The sequence below is a fragment of the Mauremys reevesii genome, linkage group 1, assembly GCF_016161935.1.
Source record: "Mauremys reevesii isolate NIE-2019 linkage group 1, ASM1616193v1, whole genome shotgun sequence".
In the NCBI taxonomy this organism is placed as follows: Eukaryota; Metazoa; Chordata; order Testudines; family Geoemydidae; genus Mauremys; species Mauremys reevesii.
The window spans coordinates 66,621,768-66,645,325 of record NC_052623.1 but is presented as its reverse complement, the minus strand read 5'-3'; the positions used below and the strand labels follow the sequence as shown (position 1 = coordinate 66,645,325).

The 23,558-nt window shown below is 40.2% G+C and overlaps 1 protein-coding gene across 1 annotated transcript in view; it reads right to left on the bottom strand.

Annotated features, from left to right (window-relative positions):
• Positions 1-8,793: 8,793 nt before the first annotated feature.
• The window catches only part of EPSTI1 (epithelial stromal interaction 1), an 80,676-nt gene continuing 65,911 nt past the window's right edge, over positions 8,794-23,558 (bottom strand). The window contains exons 9-12 of the mRNA XM_039522119.1: positions 21,957-22,030; positions 17,962-18,067; positions 11,764-11,808; positions 8,794-9,364 (exon numbers count right to left, since the gene is read on the bottom strand). Of these exons, the coding sequence (XP_039378053.1) occupies positions 11,788-11,808; positions 17,962-18,067; positions 21,957-22,030 (201 nt within the window). The 3' untranslated portion in view covers positions 8,794-9,364; positions 11,764-11,787. The remainder of the gene's footprint in view (positions 9,365-11,763; positions 11,809-17,961; positions 18,068-21,956; positions 22,031-23,558) is intronic.

Sequence of the window (23,558 nt, the reverse complement as noted above, 5' to 3'; positions counted from 1 at the left end):
ATCATTGGTGGGTTATTTCCATACCACAATCACACACAACACACATTTACACAACATCACATACATCACGCATACATATCAGTAGCAGGTCCAGTTTACAGTTTACTATTACACTATATTCTGACATATTCTGACAGTGAACCTTGTGAACTGGTGCCAGTTGTGACTGAATGCACCCCTGTATTCAGATCCTACACACCATTTTAATAATCTTTGTACAAGGTAGGCCTTGTGAGGTACTATTTGAAAACTCATAACTTGCTGATCAGTAATAGCATGGTAAAATTCATGTAGCAACATTATGTGTAAAGTTATGAGCAAACTGAAATCATGCAACTGTCGTTTCCTAGATAATAAGTGGCTAATCCAGTTTCAGGAGGGCTTCAAAGAGAAAGGGCAAGATGGGCAAGATGGTAGGTGTCAAAGGTCTGATGGGCCATCTCATATCAAGTGGCCATCCTTTGGCAAGAAAGGGGGCAAAGAAGGGGCAAAGAAATACATCAATATCTTAGGAGGTTATACCACTCATTCTCCCTTTCACAGAGGGACTCTCATGTTCACCTCAGTCATCTCTCCTGTCTCTTCTCTCAGCTGGAAAAGCTTTTCAAACAGAGACAGAAAAAAAGAGAGAGGAGGGCAAAAAAAGGAAGGGACCTCTCCCCCTCCTCCTCCCTCTCCATCTCTCTGCCCATCTCATTCAGAAAATACCCATTGGACTCCCAGGGGGGGGGTCCCTGACAGAGGGGTCAGTCCTGACCTGACAGTGAAGCCTGTGGGGTTTTGTTTGCTTCTGATAGGTTTGTGTTTGTCTTATAGATTCTTTTTTTATTATTATTTTTTTTTATTATTTTTTTTTTTATTTTCTTTCTCTGTTACTCTTCTGACTTATGCTACTATAATATTACTTTTATTTAAATCTTCTCTTTATTTATTTTAATCAGTGTTTTTCTGGGTAACTATTTAAATAACTAAAAAAAGATAATATAAATTATATATATTATTAATAAGGAATATATGATTTAATATATTTGAACCATCCCAATAGGGGAGGGATAGTACAAGAACCACATATACATTTGTACATTTGGGGGGGAAGGTGGAGGAAGAATCCAGGTGTTGATAGTATTGTATAATCCCTATAGTAAAGTAGAATCAAGGCCACTTTAACACCATGAGGACTCACTTTATGGCAGAGGTGGCAGGGCGGAGAGGAGCAAGCGAGGGGGGGGGGAGGGGGGGGGGGGGCGGGGGGCAAGGGAGGAGGGGGGGGGGGGGCAGGGGAGGGGGGGGGGAAGGGGGGGGGCCCAGGCTGGGGGGAGCTCCACTTTACTTGCAGACCACACACTTGGTGGGACAAAGGCACACACATGTTGAGACACTCACATTGCGGCACCATGATGGGTTTGTGTGCATCCTGGGCCTGTGGCAAGGTAGTGTCCCTAGGTGGCGTGTCTGGATGGCAGGTCAAGGTAGACCTCATCCGTCCATATCAGAGGACTCCCATTATATCACAGACAGGTGAGTCACAGGGGGGGCAAAACAGACTCTTGGAATGGGAGGCTTAGAGAGCAGAGCTTAGCTTAAGAGGGCTGAGAGGTGAGAGAGTCACTGTGAGAGGTGTAAATACAGTCACTGTTTCTGGTTCACTGCTGCACTGTAATTTGCAATGTATTCAGTGGGCACTTCTTATATAACTTCCATGCAGCCATAGGCTCTCTTGGGTAGAGAATCTTCTCTCTCTTCCCCTTGGACTGGGGATCCTCTTGACTCCAGCTCTTACACTGCTCTTCCCCGGCAATGGTGATTGCCCCTGTGATATCCCCCTTTCCTGTTGCTGTCTGTATCTACCAGCTACCAGGGTGTGGGTATTGCTGTTGCTTACAGGGTTTTATACAAGCCCTTCTTTCAGACAGACAGAGGTATCTGGCTGTAGCTGCAGAGTAGAATGGAGTGTAAAGAGGGCATAAGAACCTGGCACCTTACAGCATAACAGACGTTTTGCAGCATGAGCTTTTTGCATTTTGTTTAATGGGTTGTGCGAAGGGTTTGTGCGTTGCACCGGTGGGTGCCTCTGGCAAGCATGCTGCTGCTGTATCTCTATCAGTATTCTTTCTTCTTTCTTTCTTAACAGCTTATTTATTCTTAAGGTTCTTAAGGTATAGAATAAATAAATAAAAAAAAATTAAATACTCTATATATATGTTTAAAGCTTACCAGACCCTACTCTTCTATCTTTCTGCTAGTACCTTACCAGTTCCAGGCTTTGTCTCTGTTTAGTGGGGGCCCTCCCCTTTTTGAAGAGAAGATTGTCCCTGAAGAAAGAAAGGAAGAAGAGTTTATCAGTTCTTTTTTTTGAAGCCTTATCATTTTTTTTTTTTGTGTGATGATCAAACTGCTTTTGAACCCTGTTTGATGATTGTGAGAGAGTTTGACACTATACAATAACCATTTGAACTTTTTTTTGAACCCTCCCCACCCCCCCCCCAAGTGAAGTGAGGACCACACACAGTACTAAATAAAATCTGGCAAAACAAGAGGTAGACAAAAACAACTGTAATTTTACTAGAGTGGAAAGATAGGAGATTTGTGAACAGGGAAAGGGACCTTGATTGTGAAACTGACCTTTGATTGTGGTTGTTGTGTTGTTTGTGTTTTTTTGCTGAAAAGGCTTTTTGCTGATAAGGAATAATCAATTATTGTTATTGTTTGTTGATTGCATTGATTTATCCTATTGGGGGATGTCCTTTTAAAATCTTATTCTATAAAATAGGGAGGTTTTGGTCCAGGAAGTTTGACAAAGGGTCTTTTTCTGAAGTCCACACACTAAACTCCCCATCAAGGTGACAGAAGGACAGTGAAACTCCTGATGACTTGAGATATGAACACTCTAGGTAGTGACTTACTAAGGGGGTTTGAGGTTCTTTGAACTAGTAGTATTAGGTAAAAGTGTGTTGTGCTTGAAGTTCAATTAAAAAAAAGTGTTAGGTAAAAGCATTCATTTATCAATCATCAATTTATTAAAGTTCTGGTTTTGTTTATTATACATTTTATTAAATGAGATTGTGAGACCCAGCACAGTTAACTGGTGAAAGGATTGGGAAACATAACCAGAACCAGCCAAACTTGGGTGAGGTAATATAACAATTGGTACAAGGACCTAGGTAGACTTAGATGCAAATTGGTACAAACCCTAGGTAATAATATATCTTGTTTTTCCCCCCTTTTTTCCTTGATAACCCACTGTTTCCCTTGCCCCCACTTTTTTAGTTATCCAGGAGCTGTCCCACAAAACCTCTCTCCCTGCAATACATACACACATACATTCCAATCACATATAATACATTCACCCCACAGTGAGACATATATCCCCCAACAAAATAATACATTACATATATATCCATCACACATACTTATGAAACAAAAAACAAGAACTTACTAAAGCTTTTAAAAAAGACAGCTTAAAGACATACTTTATGAAAAAATATTTTAAAACATAATACAAGTTACAGTAACACACAAATACAAAAACACAACAAAAACAGTAATAGACAGTTATAAAACAACTAACAACACAGTATAGAACAGTAAAAAATAAATATATTTCCTCAATCAAAAATAGAAACACTTGTAATTAATAAAGGGAGAAAATATTTGTAATTAAACAGGGCATATTCCCAAGGAGGGAGAAGGGCCAGGGGGGAAAGAGGGGGGACCTCCCCGCATCCCCATGAGGGCTGTCCAAGCCCCTGGGAGGGTCCTGCCAAGCCCCATGCCATGGCTGCCCATGCAGGGGGTCCCCCGGGGGCAGGGGCAGGGGGAGGGGGGGGGCCCGGCCCACCATGGTGGGGGCTGGGGGGCAGGGGGGGGTGGGGGTGGGGGCCCATGGCAGGGGCTGGGGTGGGGGGGGCCAGGGGGCAGTTCAGGCTGCTCAGGGGGGGCCAGGGGGGCCAGACCCCCCCCAGCAGCAGGCAGACCACCCCAAGCCAGGAGCACAGTCACCCAGCACCCAGGTGGGGTCAGCCCAGGGCCCAAGGCTGGGCCTGCATCCCTTCCCACCAGATAGGGGGGCCCCTCTCTCTTCTGGCTGCCCCCACCCCTCCTGCCATTGCCACTCACCCCCCCACACATGTTCTGGTGCACCCTAGTTTTTGACAAAAGTGGGCATTTGTCTCGTTTGCTCTTGCCAACTGATCAAGTTGGCAAGAGCAAATGGGACAAATGCTCACTTTTGCCAAACTAGTCTGGATGGCAGGGACAGGTCTTAAAGAGGGGGACTGTCCCTGCCAAAAGGGGATGTATTGTCACCCTATTTGTAATGCTCTCATGAAAGACCAGGTGTCTTCATAGTTAGATCTTGGGCCTCTATAGGTTGTTGCCAGTTTGTGCAGGAGGGCAGTGTTTGTTAGTTGAGTTAGCCAATCAAAGAATGTGTGTGGGGGGGGTGCGAGTTAAGATTTCCATTTTCTTAAAATGACTCGACCATTATAAGTGCTGCAGCAATCCATTTCCTGATATTACTCAAACAGGGTAGATTTTCTAGAATGCCCAAAATACAGAGGCTCATGGTAGGAGTTTTCCCTACATCAGTCACCTTAAACAGAGTGCCACACACTTGTTTCCTGGTGTGGGTATATTTTGACATTCAAAGACTACATGAGACAGTTTTGCTTTAGAGCTGTCACATCAACATTTAGTATGTGGAGTAAGTCCAGCTTCATGCAAATCACACAGGGGTCGAAGAATATTCAGAATTTTGTTCTGAAAAATGCAAAAAACAGAGAACTGGATGTTCTACATGTATTATGTCAGATGTTATCCCACCTGTCAGAGGAAATGGAGATGTTTAGGTCCTTCTCCCATTTTTCTTTTAGGGTATAGTCAGTAGGATACATCAAGGAGTTCAGACATTTGTATGCATAGCTAAAAACATTTGGTCAGTAAACACACCTTTTAAGGTGCACTTCCAGTGGAATGTTATTTATGGCCTGCCAGCAATTCCCCAGCTCTTCTATAATCTTAAATGAAAGCTTATTGTAGAAAGGACCTTGCTCTGTTGGTAGCTGGTATTTATCACAAAGATGTGAAGGAGGCTACAGTTGTCCATTCAATAATCTCTTTTATGCTTAACATACATTTGCTTAGCCAGATTAATTTGAGTTTCAGTCTATTAGCAAATTTAAATTGGGGATTATTCCAGATTGGCATGGGATGTGAGTTGGTGAGATTAGAAGAGGTAATGGACTTGATTTTCTGAAGAACACTCTAAGAGGAGATAAATATTATAATTTCACCTTAAAGATGCAGGCAACAGTTTTAAAAATGGAAGTGCAGGGAGCCAAAAGGTGTTAACTACTTTTTTCTTCAATCTCGAGGCACACTGGGTTTTGGGAAGAATTGGTGGGACAGAACAATTTTATTAGAAATCTTAATAAAAAAAGCAAAATTATATAAATACAAATCAGGTAAGAAATCATGGACAAAGTGACAGCCAGGGGTTAAGTATTTTATGGGATATACATAATGTCTTCATATTCCATAAGAATTGTTGTGTAACTCTTGTTCTTGTGAAAGTTGAGGCAGGAAATTGAAGGAATTAAGCTAAACATAATACATTAATCTTGGTCCTAAATTCATTTTTAATAGCTTCTATCTTTCCCAATAAAGATAGTGGTAGTGAATGCCATTTCTTCATGTCTTATCACTTTTAGTCTGACATCTGTGTTTGCAGACACAATCTTTGATAAATCAGAGCATATCCTGATTCCTAAATAGGTTCTCTCTTTGCATCAATGAAAGGAGAATGATTGTATTTGAGATGGATTTGGTCCACGCGAAATATCCATCACTTGGAGATGTATTACAGTTCATCCAAAATCCCAATATATCATGAAAGTCATTTACTGCAGAGAGTAGTGGTAGAATTGAAGAGGAGGGATGCTTGAGAGTGAGCAGAGTATTATCCATGTACAGACTAATCTTGTATTCTTTATCTCGGATGGCAATTCCTTCAACGGAGGGTGTTTGATATGTGCTGCTAGAGGTTCCACGGCAATATCAAATAGTAGAGGTGACAGAGGGCATCCCTGACGTGTTCCTCAATTTAACTGAAAAGTGGAGGAGACACCACCATTTGCCAGAACAGAGGCAAGGGATGATTTGCGAATATCACCACTCCAGGTCAGAAATTTAAATCAAATCTTAATTTTCTCAGGATTGCTTGTAGGTATGGCCATCCCACTCAATTGTAGGCCTTTTCAGCATCTAATGATAGGATAGCAGCTGGGAGCACCAGTTATTTGTGCCTGGCAGATTAAATGGAATAATTTCCGAGTACTGTCTCCCGCTAATCTGTTATGAATAAAATCCACTTGGTCTCCATGAATGATTGATATAGCAATGTTTAAGTGTGAAGTGAGAACCTTTGTCCGAATTTTATAATCTGGGTTCAACAGTGATGGAGTGGTCATTGTCATAATGAAGACTGTCCATGTCTTTTTTTAGAATTAGGGTAAATTATCACCAGTCTCGTATCCCAGGACATAAATTGAATGTCTTTCTAGAAGATTTATGGTTGAGATAGAGCATTTGGACTTGATGAAGGAATCACTTGGTGAAATTCTATGACCCATGTTATAGAGGAAGTCAGACTAGTTGCTCATAATGGTTCATTCTAGAGTTAAAACCTATATATCTATGAACCAGTTTTTCTAGGAGCTCCAGAAGCTGGTAGGTCTGTCTTGTCAGAATATTTTTCATTGGTCAAAATCAGAGAGAAATCAGCCAAGAGCTTCTGAGTGCCTTTAGGTCAGTGGTGGGCAACCTGTGGCCTGCAGGCTGCATACGGCCCATCAGGGTAATCTTATTGCAGATCATGAGATGTTTTTCTGACGTTGACTGTCTGCAGGCACGGCCCTCTGCAACTTCCAGCGGACGCGGTTCGTTGTTTCTGGCCAATGGGAGCTGCGGGAAGCGGCAGCCACCACAATAGAAACAGCATGGCAGAAGATAAGATGTTACCCAGGTTTTGCTGTAATGTGTCATATACAAGGGACCCATGATCTTGAAATGAAGGGTTGGAGTTTGAGCTCAACTGTGAAAAGACAGGCACAACACATTTTCCCCACACCTTGTATTCATGCACAGCCAGGCACAACCCTGTAGGAGAGTGCAGACATTGCTCCTTGGTAATGCCACCACCACCACTGCTAGTTATACACCTGGGTAAAGGTAGAGTGCACAATACAGCCCTCTGAAAATAAGATCTAGTCTGTCACTGCAGGACAAGCTTGGGAAGATGTTGTAGCTGAGATAGCAAGAATTCCTCCGGGTGATTCTGCTGCATTATGGCCCCTTCTCATCATGTCCATTGCAGGCCATGACTTTTAAGTGACAGACTGGCTCTCTGTTTGTAGACACCATTTATTCTGTATTTTTATATTACACAAAAACAGAAAAGAAAAAAGTGGGACAATTTAGACGTGCACAGTAATGATTCTGGAAAGGTAGTGCAGAAATCAGTTACGGGTTTCAGAATACTTTCAAACTGAAAAAGATTGAGAAAGGGACACTTTGAAGAACGGGTGTCTTTTACCACTGAGCAAATCCACCTTCTGGTGGTCAAGAGGATGCGCAGTCCTATTGGACTCGGCACAGTTCCTGGATGTGAAAATAGCAACAGTAAATATAGACACATCCTTTCCTCTTAGGATGAGGGACACAGTCGCCTAACCAAGTTGGATTTGGACTTAGACAGGGATCACTGTCTAATTACCTTCAGAATGCCTCTTTCTGCACACTCTGCCACCTCAGTCATGCTCAGCAGGAACATTTCAGCTGACACGTGAGGTATGAATTCATGGTGTTGAGAGGCAGAGTATTCCTAGTGGAGGGTTTCACTACACTACTACTAATCCGGGCTGAATGTGAGACTCACCATGTAGAGAGTATAATGCAAGAGCTAACACAGGCATTTCCTAAATCATCACCACTTTATCATTCACCCTGACAACCAAGTGCCAGGCTCTGACCACTATGAAAAGAAGGTGGAGAGGGGAGCTCCTCCTTATAGAAGCACCAGAGTACAATGACGAATGCTTGCATTACAGGCTCATTTTACTGATTTGCAGAGTTCTTCTGCTGAATCTCTTTGATGTCAGATGCTTAATACCTGCATAGAGATGCAGAGGTATTTACACTGAGTCACTCTAAGGTTAGGTCAGGGTATACAATTAACTTCAATCTAGTAGTATATGAGATGGTGAGTGATTCTCTGAAACAGACATAATTATGGGCATTGCAAAGATAATCCTGCAGGGCAAAAACTATAGGTGCATCCAAGCTTTGGAATAAAGCTGTGGCTGAAGCTTATTATCTGTTATATAAATTCTATATTATAATGGGGATGCAAAATATCATGGTACATCTACGCATTGAAAAAACTGTTTGCGAAACCTTCACCATTTTACATAAGACACAGCTTTAAATGTGGAAGATTTCGTATCTGCATGGTTTACGTGCCAGGCAGTGTAAGCATCTACTTTACATTAGGCAGAGATTTAGCTTGTGCATTGGACTTTGTGGAAAGCACAATGGCACCTTACTGAAATAGTGATATTACAACAGGTCAGTTCCATTAGAATGGGAGGGAGGAAGAGAAAAAGAAGCCAATGAAGCAATCCAACATGCAATTTTCCCCATGGAAGTTAGACAAAATTGAAGAAAAATAAGCACAGTGAAAAAAGTCAGTATATTATAGCACAGAAAACTCCCCATAAATTAAAAATCACATTGAAAGTATTTTTCAAAGTTTTATTATCATACATTTTGTACTCGTTTAAAAACATTTAAAAAGTAAAATATTCAGTCTAGTGCACACAGTAATATTTCAATTTTTTTCTTTAAAACCTCAGCAGATAACCACCAAGCAAAAAGGAACAGACTGCCCCTCTCCCTTCCCCCACCACAAGCCTCTGCAAGCTGTCAGTTTTTTTGGCTAATTATATAGGAGAGAGCAGGTTATTCCTGCAGATTCCATAGTCATGGAAGCTACAAGCATGTCTCTTTCATGAGATCCTGCTATAATTGCCTCCTGAAAAATAAATTACAAAAAAAATATAATGAAATCTTTCACTGTCATTAAAGATTAAATATGACTTTGATAATTAACTGCCTCAAATATGCGTGAATAATGACAGAGAGAAACCAGTCACTGAAGATTGCTCATGGAAGTGGGTGTGAAGTTGAAGTCAGGGTAAAAATCACAGTGAGGCTCAACAAGATAAAACGTTATAAAAGGGAGCATCTCTGGAGCTTTTTCAAGGTCAGTTGGTCAAGGCCAGATAAAAGTACATATTCCACCAACATCCTGTAATAAAGAAAAAACAGAATTCAAGATACCTTATGTAGCAAAACAAAAATAATAATAATAAAAAAGTTATACAGCTACAGTGTTTCCCCTCGGACATGTTTTATTTTGTAATTTATAAGGTTTTCATTTTTCTATCTTATTATAAATTTGACTCACAAAATGTTCTAATTTTCTGCAGAAACATGAATAGCTCTTTGAACAATATAGTAATGTAGCAGTCTGGGAGGTGCTCTCATATCAATAGTGAAATAAGGCTCACAAGAGAGTATACCGGGATCATGGGTATGTACGTTATGTATCAGATATTGTAGGGATTATGAAAAAAAATGAGTTACAATGAACTCAGCTCATCTAGCTACATAAGGGTTTAAAACAAAACAAAAAACCCTGAAGTATTGTGCTCTGAAAAGTGACGGTAAAATGGAACTTTCTTCCATAGACATACTGCCTGTGTCCATTCACCACCATATATGCCTACTTCACCAACCAGAGTAAGGTTTTACTGCAATTTACTCCTCTTAGCCAATGCAGAGCCAATACAGCAGAGGGAGCCCATTTTATAGTGGCTCATGTACAGGGGTGGCTCTAGGCATTTTGCCACCCCAAGCACAGCAGGCAGGCTGCCTTCGCTGGTCATGCCTGTGGGAGGTCCGCTGAAGTCGCGGGACCAGCGGACCCTCTGCAGGCAAGCCACCGAAGGCAGCCTGCCTGCCACCCTCGCGGCGACTGGCAGAGCGCCCCCAGTGGCTTGCCGCCCCAAGCACGTGCTTGGCGTGCTGATGCTTGGAGCCGCCCCTGCTCATGTATCAGTGATAGAATTGGCTAAAGTGGTAGGCATGGCAATGTCTGAACCACAGAGAACCCAGGTTGGCTTTCAGATTTCAGGTTATGCTTGCTGAGCTGGCACTTAACTTGCCTGCCTCTAACCCCCCCACTCCCCCTGACACGCACACACTCAACTTGTAAGATGAGCAGATTTGATCTGGAATTCATGAAAAGATAATCAATATAGAGCACTGAAATATTTTTATAAATTCACCCTTCAGAATACATCCATGTTAAAAAAATTCATTCCAAAATTAACTGTTTAAATTAATGAAAAAAAAAAAATAGAGAAGAACCACTAGGGGGGTTTGTCCCATAGGGGACACAGCAATGAAAGGGAACATTTAAAAACAAAGTAATCCCACAAAATTTTAAACAAAACAGGGTGTTTTTTTTAAGTCTCTGCACACACATTCTAGCACTTGGAATAGGGCTCAGAATATCATCTCTTCAAAGCCAGAGCTATGAAAGACATCAATACTGGGGCATCAGATACCCCAGACCTCATATTTTAAGATTCCAGGAGTCCTAGTTCTGCAAAACTTTCAATTCTCTTCCTTGGGGATTGTGAATTAGCAGGGAAGAAAATCTAAAGAAAATCCTTTCCTTTCTAAAAATACAGTTGTTTATTTCTATGTTGCATCCTTCAAACAGTATCACAGAGAGAGGTATAATAGAGACTAACACTTTACAGATTTAAGGATTTGCAGAACTGAGTGTGGCAATTTGTACAGGCAAGAGGAAAAAAGCAATAGACTGATGAAAAGAAGATAAACTTAGCCGCAATAAAGAAGAAAATGCCACTTTAAAACAAAGGACCTGATTCCCACATCACCTCCACCAGTTTTAGGACAATGAACTCCATTGACTTCTGTGATGTCCCTTTTAATTTACATGGGTGTATGTGGGAGGAGGATTAGGGCCACAACATTTTAGAAACTTTATCCATAAATGGAAGAATAGATAGCATACATATAGATACACAACTTGCATTTCATTTACGGTACTTCACCACCCCATGTTTTCAAAAACCTACCCTAGCCAATGTCCATAACTGTGTACCAGGAAACAGGTTTTCTGAAGTGAGAACTGGTCAATGGTGTAGTTGCACTGATGTAGCTATACTGATGCTAGTGTAGCTGTGACACTCCAGTTTAAACTCTTAGTGGTGCAGCTTACCTTGGGTTGAAATATTATACATAACACAATGATGCAAATTCTGCAGTTGGTTACAGCCAGCTGGTCTCATACACTTCAGTGGAGTTGTATAGATCAGATTTGGCCCTCAGTTACGCATGTACAACTCTACTATGTGAATGAGACCACATGGCTATAGCTGAATTCAGAATTGTGTGTGTCTTTGTATTTTTATATATATATATATGAAATCATAGCTATATTATGTAACTGTGTAGACTAAAGTTAATCATTTACCTGCTTAACACAAATCACCTCTTGTTGTGACATTTAATTACAAGTTCCAATAATTTAGTTTTCAGTTTTAAAAAAAATGATTAACTTTGACATCTGCATAACACTTAAAGACAACTAATATAGTTTATTATTCTTACCTTTTTTACGGTTGTATTATTCTTTTACTCAAAATACCTTGAGTGCTAGACAAGAAAGAAAAGGTACCTGTGTTAATATAGTATAAATACATATGCACAGAAATATTTACTAAAAGGAAGAATTATTAAATATATAATTAGGGAGAAAATTTCAAAGGCACATATGGGATTGGGTAATAAAATGACAGTAAAAAAAATAAGCAAATATTGACTCTAATATGAACAACAGGATGGGTTGCGTGGGTTCACTGAATCAAGTCAACATAGGTATTGTTCTGAATGGTTTTTGAGATATCTGGAACACTCACCATTATAGTGCTGCACTTCAAAGGTGTTTTTTCTGGATGTGATGCTGACAGTCCTGGGGCCAGCTCATGCAAAGGTCCCAAGGCCTTAACTCAGGGTTTCTCAAACAGGGGTCGCTGCTTGTGTAGGGAAAGACCCTGGTGGGCTGGGCCGGTGTGTTTACCTGCCCTGTCCGCAGGTCCGGCCGATCGCGGCTCCCACTGGCCATGGATCACTGCTCCAGGACAATGGGGGCTGCTGGAAGCGCTTTGGCCCGGAGCAGCGATCCGCGGCCAGTGGGAGCCGCAATCGGCCAGACACTGCTTCCAGTGACCCCTGTTTGAGAAACCCTGCCTTAACTGAACACTGACAAATGCATAGCTGGAAACCAGTCTGGCTCACCTGTGTATTGGTATTGTTAAAACAGGTATTGGAGTTATAAAAATGTGTTCAATATTTAGACTTTATTAAATGCTTGTAGGATGCTTCATGTAATAATCTCACTTATAACATCTGTACTCCATGTTATAAAGTTATATTGAGTGTTTGCATTGTAAGCATCTATAACTGTAACTCAGAGGAAAGAAGTACGACCTAATATAAAATGCTGGCTTCCTACAGAAGGTGTTAGATCCTTCCCCCAAGAAGGTCCATTGCAACCAGGTGAGCCATTGTGAAACAAAAGACAAAGACTTTGTTAATTGTATTCCTGTCCCCACCCCCACATGAAGAGGAGACCTGTGCATGAACTCATCCCATCATCTTGAACTCTGGAAGGAAGTGAATAAAAATTCTTGATGAGAAGAAACTGGGTCTCTATGCTGCTTGGAGATTGGAGAGTGCAAGATTTCTAAGCATAAGCAAGGGATCCCCAGCAGCTTAGTCTGGGCTGGCCCTAGTGGACACAAAGCTTGCATATTACAGCAGCTTCTATTACCTTTTGGAACCAAAAAACGATAACTCATTGGTGTGTGTGCATATGGTTACTTGCTTTTTCTTAGTTAATAAATCTTTCATTATTTTATTATAAGATTGGCTACAAGCGCTGTCTTTAGTGTAAAATCTAAAGTGCAACTGACCTGGGATAAGTGACCAGTCCTTTGGAATTGGGAGTAGCCAGAATATTGTTATGATTTTTGGTGTAAGTGACCATTTATCAAAAAGGCAAGCTTGCTTGAGTGGCAAGATAGATTGGAGTACCCAAGGGAACTGTCTATGACTCCATGTTAAGGCAGTTGTCGTGCCTGAGGAGTTCACACTTGATGCTTGGTTGCTGAAATCTAAGTACAGGACTCTCAACCAATTTCGGATGTGTGCCCTGCTTAACTGTCTGCCATGAAGTTGGTAGTCATGCCCTTGAGCCACTCCAAACAGCATTACACAGGAGCCCTAACTTTTTCCTTTGAAAATACCATTATTCAAGAGAAATTTCTTTACCTCAGATCAGATAGCACATATTTACATATGCTAATTGATCACTCTTCAGATAATCATTAAACTCAGCTGCAACCACTCAGGATGCACTCAATAAGCCCCCTATCTGTACTGCTGTTTTTGCTGTAAAAGTGGTTTTAAACATCCATTTCTTTCATAGTTCTACCTGAAGGGTTCAACATTAAACACACATCTTAATTAACTAAGTCAGGGGTAGACAACCTATGGCACGTGTGCCAAAGGCAGCACGTGAGCTGATTTTCAGTGGCACTCACACTGCGTGGGTCCTAGCCACCGGTCCGGGGGGCTCTACATTTTAATTTAATTTTAAATGAAGCTTCTTAAACATTTACTTATTTACTTTACATACAACAATAGTTTAGTTATATATTATAGACTTATAGAAAGAGACCTTTAAAAACATTAAAATGTATTACTGGCACGCGAAACCTTAAATTAGAGTGAATAAATGAAGACTTGGCACACCACTTCTGAAAGGTTGCCGACTTCTGATCTAAGTTGTGCCCCATCCAATGAATACCAGCCAGGCAAAACCGTTAGCAGTAAACAATTTTTTTCAACATAGGAATTTCTATACTGGATTGGATTCATTGTCCTGCCAGACCAGTATCCAATCTCCCTGTTTGGATACTGGTCTGGCAGTAAGCAGAATTTGAAAGCAAAATTGGTTTGGATTCTCAAGTGTTCACGAGTGTAATATGTGCAATAAAAATCCCTGTGTAAATGTAGCCTTCCACATGTGATTAGGCTGTTCACCACTGGACCACATTGATTTGTCATGTGAGACTACATTCCTTAACCAGGACTATTTCTTTAGTATGCAACAATAAGCTTTATGGCATGTTTCATCCCTTGAAAAATTAGCAGGAGCAAACAGCACATGGTGGCTATTGAATAAGACTCCGAAAGAATCATTCCAATACAACATGGTACAAAATCACACTGACATTGTCAGTCTCATTCATTTAGACAGTTGCTTTTCCAGTAGATTCTTGTTCTACATATTGGAGGAGTACACAATGTGGTTTATCATCTCAGTGCACCTATGCCTTCAGTGTATGAGCTTTCCCCTCCCTATCAGTATTCATACTTGAATTGTGCATCACCAAAAGGAGCAGAGTCAGCATCCAAAAAGCATTCCTCATTCTTATGCATGGCACACAGTGTAATGGAGACATGAAATGAGACAGTACTATCTTAGGTTGCTTTCTAGGTCCCAAGTTTATTGTAGCTCTGTAAGGTTTCAACCTGGCAGCTTATATTTTGTTAAAAGAAGACTACATAAATTTCAGCAGTTTACCATGTGATTTCTCTCTATGAACGGGATAAAGGAAAGGTCCATGGAGAGCCCTTGATTTTCACACAAAAATAAGAGCTCCATTAAGGGACTTGCAACGTATTAGTACTTGGCCTCTATAAATCCCTCAGTTCTTTAAGTATGAGTAAAAATTCAGCTGAACTGCATATAAAGACGTGCAAAATATTTGAAGTTGTTCTTTTCATAAAGACAGAAGTAAAATGTATTTGTATTAAGCCAGGCACACCATTTAGATCCATTATTAGTGTCAAAATAGTTGAGATAATTTATCCACAATTTAAACCTTGGGCTTTAATGCTGTGTGAAATTATAAACCATACTGAGCTTACAACTGTTACTGTTTTCCAGAAAGAATGGTTTACAGTGGTTGCCAATGTATTAACTGGAGCCTTCTTCAAGATCTTCCCTTTTAGCCTGGGATGAACCCTACATCCCAAGGGAGCATCAGCTTGCAGAGAGCTGTCTGGTATTAATTTGTTTTCCATTTTTTAAAAAATCCACATTTGTCTCCCACAACCAAGAAAGGAGGTAAAAGCACTTGGTAAACGAGCTGATACGAAGCTGCATTTTGCTGGAAAGCTTTATACTTTTAAAGAACAAAGTGTACTGAGTATATGGTTAGCATATCACAGTGTTCAATTTAGATCATTTGAAGATAAGTGGATTATGGTGGATGAAAACCTTAGATGGGGTATCATCTGACAGGTTATTTATTTATTTATTAAAAACACACGACACTAAAATCCTTGTTACTTCATGGAATCTGATCTGTTCCAAAGCAAAATATTTGCTCTCCAGAACTATGTTAAGAACTACATTGCTGGCAGGTAGCTGTATCCAGAGAAGGGATGAACTCTCAGATTCAGGAAATCATCCCATCTGTCCCTTCAATTTGATGGTAGAATATCATGGAACATTTGAGACCTTCCTCCTTCTGGAGGAGTCACTGATTATTTTTTTCTCTATACTTAATTTAAACCAATTTTGAGTATTAAAGATTTGCATAAACCACAATTTGACCCAATTTTTTTCATTGCTTTTTTGCCTCCCCACATCACATCAAACTCTGAAACAAATACACCTTTAAAATAAAGCTGTCACCCTTGAATTCTGGAGTGCAGACTATATACTCCATTCTCTTCAAAATTGGATAGCAGGATTCAAACCCTCCAATGAGGAATTTACCATCTCAGACCCTGATCTTGAAAAGATTTTTGCATGTGCTTGACTTTATGCACTCTATGTAGTAACGCAATTGACTTTAATGGGACAACTCATATATCCTTAAATTTAAGTACATATTTAAGTCTGTGTAGGATCAGAGTCTAAAGTTTCAGTCCTGCAAGTGGTGGCCTCTCCCAATCCTGGTTTGTGCTTGTAGTCTTCCAGGCTCCCCTCCCCACTGATTTTTTTTTTAAGTTGCCACTTTAAATTCCCTCCCAGGATGCATCATTGCATTTTTTACTCTTCTTTGTTTTATTTACTATTCCCTTCTTTTTTCTGTACATTTATAGTTGGGAACAGAAAGCCATTCTTTGTCATTTTTACCCAGTAGAAGGCAGGCTATTGTAGCTTGGGGTTTTATTTACCTGGTGGCCTCTAAAGCAGGGTTATTGCTACCTCTCTGTATTGTGGCTTTGTTTAGCTTGTTCTTATAAAAAGAAGCAAGGATAAAACACAATAGCACAGATTGCTGCATACAGCCATAATAGATTATTAAGTGATCTATACATAGATTGAAACTATTTCAGTTTCGTAACAGAATCATGTATTGTGTAGGGTAGTACATTATGGTGATTGGCTCTGATGGCAACGTTCTACTCCCACTGAAGTCATTGTGAAAATTCTCAGCAATTGGGCAGACAATCTTCTTGCAGTTAGGACCCTGGACTAGAACTCAGAAGATCTGGGTTTAGGGTCCTGGCTTGGAAAACAGGTTTCTGTAGCACCTTGAAAAATACATTTAGTCTGTGTCTCTGTTCCCTCATCTGCAAAGTGGGGATTGTAATACTTCCTCTCTCTGCCCTTTGTCCATCTTATCTACTGAGACCCTCCTCAAAGAGCTAAACATCTGTCTCTTTCTGTGTGGTTGGTGGGCTCAACTGGCCTGGGGTTTCTTAGCACAACTGTGACATGGATAGTTTCAATGGGGATGGCCCTTATATTGCAAAGATTTCTATCCATGGTTAACCTTGCACACATTCATAGTCCCATTGATATCAATGGGATTGCTCACATGTATAAATGTTAAACATGTATACAGGTCTTTGTAGGATTGGGCTATGTGCTGGAAACAGACACATCAGAAGACAATCACCATGGTTACTCAAAGTTGCTGTTTATCATTTAAGCTAGCATTGGTTTTCGCTACATTTGCCAGTTCACTTAACCCTGTGTGTCTTTCTGCAATGTTTAATCCCTTTGCAGGATTTCCTCTTCAGCAGATTATCCTTTTAACAATTGCATTTGCCCTTAATGGGCAATTTCTGCTGTGGTTCATTTAAATATAAGGGACTAGTACAAATATTTTTGGATCACTCGATGCCATTATGCAGAATGGTAGTCACATTCATTTTTTAGTAATGCGTGAATTCAGTTTGGTATCTAATATTGTATATTTAATGGATTACAGCAAAATTCCATGATTTTTTTTCTTCAAAGAAGCCATGCAGAAGGTTTCATATTTTAAATTGGATACACTGTATCTTTCTTGTCACAATTTTATGGGGAAAAATGAACAGCTGCATCTTTGATGTGCTATTTTTTTCCCTTCCAGAATGTATAAAAAATGTTTACAACGTTTCCAAGCATCTTTCATTTAGAGTCTTTCGAAAATCTCTTTAAAACTTCATTTATTTTTGTTCTAAACTTAGGGAAGCAGTGATAACATCTTGTATTCAAGGCAATCTAGTTCTGCAGTAAAGGCAGCTGTCATTTTTTATTTTGATAAGACTGCTTATATCAGGATTTTTTTCTCTCAAAAGCTATTGTAGAACTTATAGTAATCATCCTGGCAGACTGCCCATCAGACTAAGTAGAACACTAAAAGAATAATATCTGGGCAGTAGGTAGCTACATTAAAAACAAAAAACTTTATTGGTTTCAACTGTGGAGTTTTGAAAGATGCTTTTGTTACTCACCCAGCTATCACCGCCAAAACGATCCATATTTTCAAAATGTCCAGATTGATGAATACCGCTTGGTTGACTTTTGTTTTGTAGTCGGTCCAGAAAAGCATTATTTACCCTTAAAAACCAAGGGAAAAACATTAACAACAGCAACTTGTTAAGAAGTTGATAGACTTTGAAATTCAATATTATATGAATTCTGTGAATGACTTTTGGTGCTTAAAAAAAGTCATCCGTGAACCGTTTTGCTTAGTTAAAACAAGGGCTGTCGATAATCGCAGTTAATTCACGTGATTAACAAAAAAATTAATTGCAATTAAAAAAATCTATCATGATTAAATTACACTGTTAAAACAATAGAATACCAATTGAAATTTATTAAATATTTCTGGATGTTTTTCTACATTTTCAAATATATCAATTTCAGTTACAACACAGAATACAAAGCGTACAGTGCTCACTTAATATTTTTATTACAAATACTTGCATTGTAAAAATTATAAAAAGAAATTCTACTTTTCAATTCACTTCATACAAGTACTGTAGTGCAATCTCTACCATAAAAGTGCAACTTACAAATTTACTTTGTTACATATCTGCACTCAAAAAACAATACAATGTCAAACTTTAGAACCTACAAGTCCACTCAGTCCTACTTCTTGTTCAGCCAATTGCTAAGAGAAACATTTACGCAAGATAATGCTGCCCACTTCTTAATTACAATGTCACCTGAAAGTCAGAAGAGGTTGGCACTGTTGTAGCCGACGCTACAAGATATTTACGTGCCAGATGTACAATTCTCCCCCAAGGAGTTCAGTCACAAATTTAGTTAATGTATTCCTTTTTTTTTTTAAAAAGTGTCATCAGCATGGATACATGTCCTCTGAAATGGTGGTTAAAGCACGAAAGGACATATGAATCTTAAGCACATCTCCTGCTCTGTTTCACCTGCATTCTTAGAGGAGAGGAAAGTGATCAGGAACAGTCAGCATGGATTCACCAAGGGCAAGTCATGCCTGACTAACCTAATTGCCTTCTATGAGGTGATAACTGGGTCTGTGGATGAGGGGAAAGCAATGGATGTGTTATTCCTTGACTTTAGCAAAGCTTTTGATACGGTCTCCCACAGTATTCTTGCCAGCAAGTTAAAGAAGTCTGGGCTGGATGAATGGATGGTAAGGTGGATAGAAAGCTGGCTAGATTGTTGGCCTCAATGAGTAGTGATCAATGGCGCCATGTCTACTTGGCAGCCGGTTTCAAGTGGAGTGCCCCAAAGGTCGGTCCTGGGGCCAGTTTTGTTCAATATCTTCATTAATGATCTGGAGGATGGCGTGGACTGCACTCTCAGCAAGTTTGCAGATTACACTAAACTGGGAGGAGTGGTAGATATGCTGGAGGGTAGGGATAGGATACAGAGGGACCTAGACAAATTAGAGGATTGGGCCAAAAGAAACATGATGAGGTTCAACAAGGACAAGTGCAGAGTCCTGCACTTAGGATGGAAAAATCCCATTTACTGTTACAGACTAGGGACTGAATGGCTAGGAAGCAGTTCTGCAGAAAAGGACCTAGGGGTTACAGTGGACGAAAAGCTGGATATGAGTCAACAGTGTGCCCTTGTCACCAAGAAGGCTAACGGCATTTGGGGCTGTATAAGTAGGGGCATTACCAGCAGATCAAGGGACGTGATCATTCCCCTCTATTCGACATTGGTGAGGCCTCATCTGGAGTACTGTGTCCAGTTTTGGGTCCCACACTACAAGAAGAATGTGGAAAAATTGGAAAGAGTCCAGCGGAGGGCAACAAAAATGATTAGGGGTCTGGAGCACATGACTTATGAGGAGAGGCCAAGGGAACTGGGATTGTTTAGTCTGCAGAAGAGAAGAATGAGGGGGGATTTGATAGCTTCTTTCAACTACTTGAAATGGGGGTTCCAAAGAGGATGGATCTAGACTGATCTCAGGGGTACCTGATGACAGAACAAGGAGTAATGGTCTCAAGTTGCAGTGGGGGAGGTTTAGGTTGGATATTAGGAAAAACTTTTTCACTCAGAGAGTGGTGAAGCACTTGAATGGGTTACCTAGGGAGGTGGTGGAATCTCCTTCCTTAGAGGTTTTTAAGGTCAGGCTTGACAAAGCACTGGCTGGGATGATTTAGTTGGGAATTGGTCCTGCTTTGAGCAGGGGATCGGACTAGATGACCTCCTGATATTCTATGATTCTGCCATATATTTCATGTTATAGCTGTCTCGGATGAGGACACAGCACATGTTGTTCATTTTAAGAACACTTTCACAGCAGGATTTGACAAAATGCAAAAGGTATCAATGGGAGATTTCTAAAGCTAGATACATCCCTAGAACCAAGATTTAAGAATCTGAAGTGCCTTCCAAAATCTGAGAGGGATGAGGTGTGGAGCATACTTTCAGAAGTCTGAAAAGAGCAACACTCTGATGTGGAAACTACAGAACCTGAACCACCAGAAAAGAAAATCAACTTTCTGCTGGTGGCATCTGACCAGATGATGAAAATGAACATGCGTTGGTCTGCACTGCTTTAAATAATTTTTGAGCTGAAACCATCATCAGCATGGACGCATGTCCTCTGGAATGGTGATTGAAACACTAAAGATTCATATGTCTCTTCATGCATCTGTCACATAAATATCTTGCGACATTGGCTACAACAGTGCCATGAGAACACCTCTTCTCACTTTCAGGTGACATTCTCAACAAGAAGTGGGCAGCATTATCTCCTGCAAAATGTAAACAAACTTGTTTGTCTGAGTGATTGCCTGAAAAGGAAGTAGGACTGATTGGACTTGTAGGTTCTAAAGTTTTACATTTTTTTTAAACACATTCAAAAATAAAACAAACATAATTCTAGATTTGTATGTTCAACTTTCATGATAAAGAAATTGTACTATTGTACTCCAGTACTTGTATTAGTTGAATTGAAAAATACTATTTCTTTTGTTTTTACAGTGCAAATATTTGTAATGAAAAATAAATATAAAGGTGAGGACTGAACACTTTGCATTCTGTGTTGTAATTGAAATCAATTAAGAGAGAGATCCGGAATTTTAAACTGGGACTGTTTAGCATGCAGAGAAGACAGGCTGAAGGGTGAATAAGATGACTTTACTTACCCTCTCAAAATAAATGAACAAGGGTATATTTAATAGATTTGAAAGTCAACACTAAGAAAAGGAATATATATTAGCCCATGGAACTCATACTAGCTACCATTTTTTTGAAGCCATGAGACTAGTAGGATTAAATATTTATATGGCTAATAAGAACATTTATAGTCACAGTAGATTGAATACCTATTTTTAAGGAATAAAGCCTTTTTGCTTCAGGGCATAATGCAAACGCTATCTGATAGGAGTTAGGAACAGTTACTTGTCTATAGAGGAAAAGTGTTCATAATTATCCACTATGAAGTTTCTTGAACTTTCCTCTGAATTAAGTGGTACTGGCCAATGCTATAGACAGGACACTGGACTAGATGGACCATGGATCTAGTATGGTATGGGAATACTTATGTAAAAGCTTGTGACAGGTTTGGACACCTAATTTGCTTGTACAGACATCCTGATAATTACACATGCATATGGTCATTTACACACTTCACCAGTCATTTGCTAAGGTATTTGCCATGACTGAGAAGATAAGTTAGGCATAGTGACATGCACAGTTCTCTGAAATTCTGGGCCTTAGAGTATAATAGATTATACTCAGATTCCCCTCCAAATGCATCCCGAGAGATCCATTCTGTCTTCAGACCAATAGGTAAGTAACAAAACCCACTTTTGCAAAAAAGTTACTGCACAATTGTGTAGAAATTGATTATACACGAGTTGTGAGAATGGGTCTCATTGGCTTGTCCGAGTGCAAGGTTGATGCTAAAGATGTTACTTGGAGCATCCTCGTTGCAATTGTTCCCTAAAGCACAAAATTGCTGTTTCGTGAAGTCGTCTAGACAAGAATTCAGTGTAAGCCATACCTCCTCTGTTCATCCTGATGCACTTTTGTTCTTTCTTGCTCTTCTTGCTCTCGTCTCAGTTCCAATAATTCACCCTGGGAACAATAAAAGTGAAACCCAAATTAATTTTTTTAAATTAATGTAGTTATTCAGAAGACAAACCCAATTAATTACACAATATATTAACCTTAACTAGTGCACTATTTAATTTGCCAAACTTTTACTTATTTTAGTTCCTCTGGGAAGTAAGTTTTATTTACAATACCCAATCGTATCCCAAAAAATGTACTCCATCTCCTCTTCAGTCTTCCACTGGATAGAAGGGTGTGTGTCCTCTTGCAAAGGAAGCCGGGGGGTTCTGACAGCTAAACTCGGATCTAGGGGGATCTACCAGAGGCAGGTGTCATCCAGATGGAAGGCCTTTACCTCCATCCTTCATGGTGGTTCCAAAGACCACTGCTGCCTCCTGATGCAAGTCTGCAGTGATATGACACTATGCCATGAAGGAGGAAGCAAGCTTTGAAGGGCCTTGCAGCCCTGCCCCAGGCCCACCCTCTCCCACTGTGTGGCTCTGCCTTCCTGCTGACCTACTGTGGAGGAGCTTCCAAATGGTTTATCAGCCATGGGAGGATGCCATAGAACATGCTCTCCTCCCTTCTGTCCCTCCCTTTGCCCTGATCCACAGGTTTTACTTCTCTTCTGCTTGTGGAGGGGAGAACAGGACCTTTTACAACATAGCTCTAGGTTTTGAAACTACCTCTGTCCATTGTTACTGGGACAAAGTTTTGGGGAATTTTATTTATGTATGTTTCTTTGTTCCTTAATTGCATACTATTATCTTTGGAGCCACACTTATGCTGTTTTATGCTGAGCCTTTCTGAAGTCAGGCCTCTTGTTTTGAAGAATACCTGGCTTTAGAGAGTCCATAGCGACCGCTTTAAACTACGTAAATATGCTCATTCAATTTATTCTTATCTTGCTGTACTGTCTGTGGATACTTGTTTATACCAAACTGAATGGTGTTCTAGAGCTAGATCCGGCTGCCCTTATAAGTAATCCTAAATTATGCAAACTGCTGCTAGTGATGTCAGAGGGGCTGTTCCCATGAGTATGGCTTACGCAGAAAAGGGTTGCAGAATTGGTTTTCTTACACCCATCTCTGGACTCACAGTCTTTCCACCTAGCTGGAAAGATGCCAGGGAAGGAGCTGGTGGTGTGGTACAGTTGTGAATGGTTGTATAAATATTTTATCGTTTGTTGGTTAACCTTATCGCTTTCCTTCTTTAGAGAGAGTCTGTTTCCTGTCCACAATAAGGTCCCCCTTTGTTATATTATTATTTTGGGGCACAGCATTTCATTTGTTGGAGTTTGTATTATTGTCGTTTGTTTCTTGTGCACTGGATCATCCTCCTTCTTAAGAGTAGTTGTATTAGTTATTTTCCAAAGGGACAGCACCCTAGTGTCTTGAGCACATAAAATAATCACCTTGGGAGGAGGCACCAGGCATCGCGACAGAGAACCCAGGACCCAACTCATATGAGGAGTGGGGAGAAGCCACTACAATTGGCAAATACCAGCTGCAGTTGTTGGAAGGAAGCACACAATGTGTGGCCATTGTTGTGC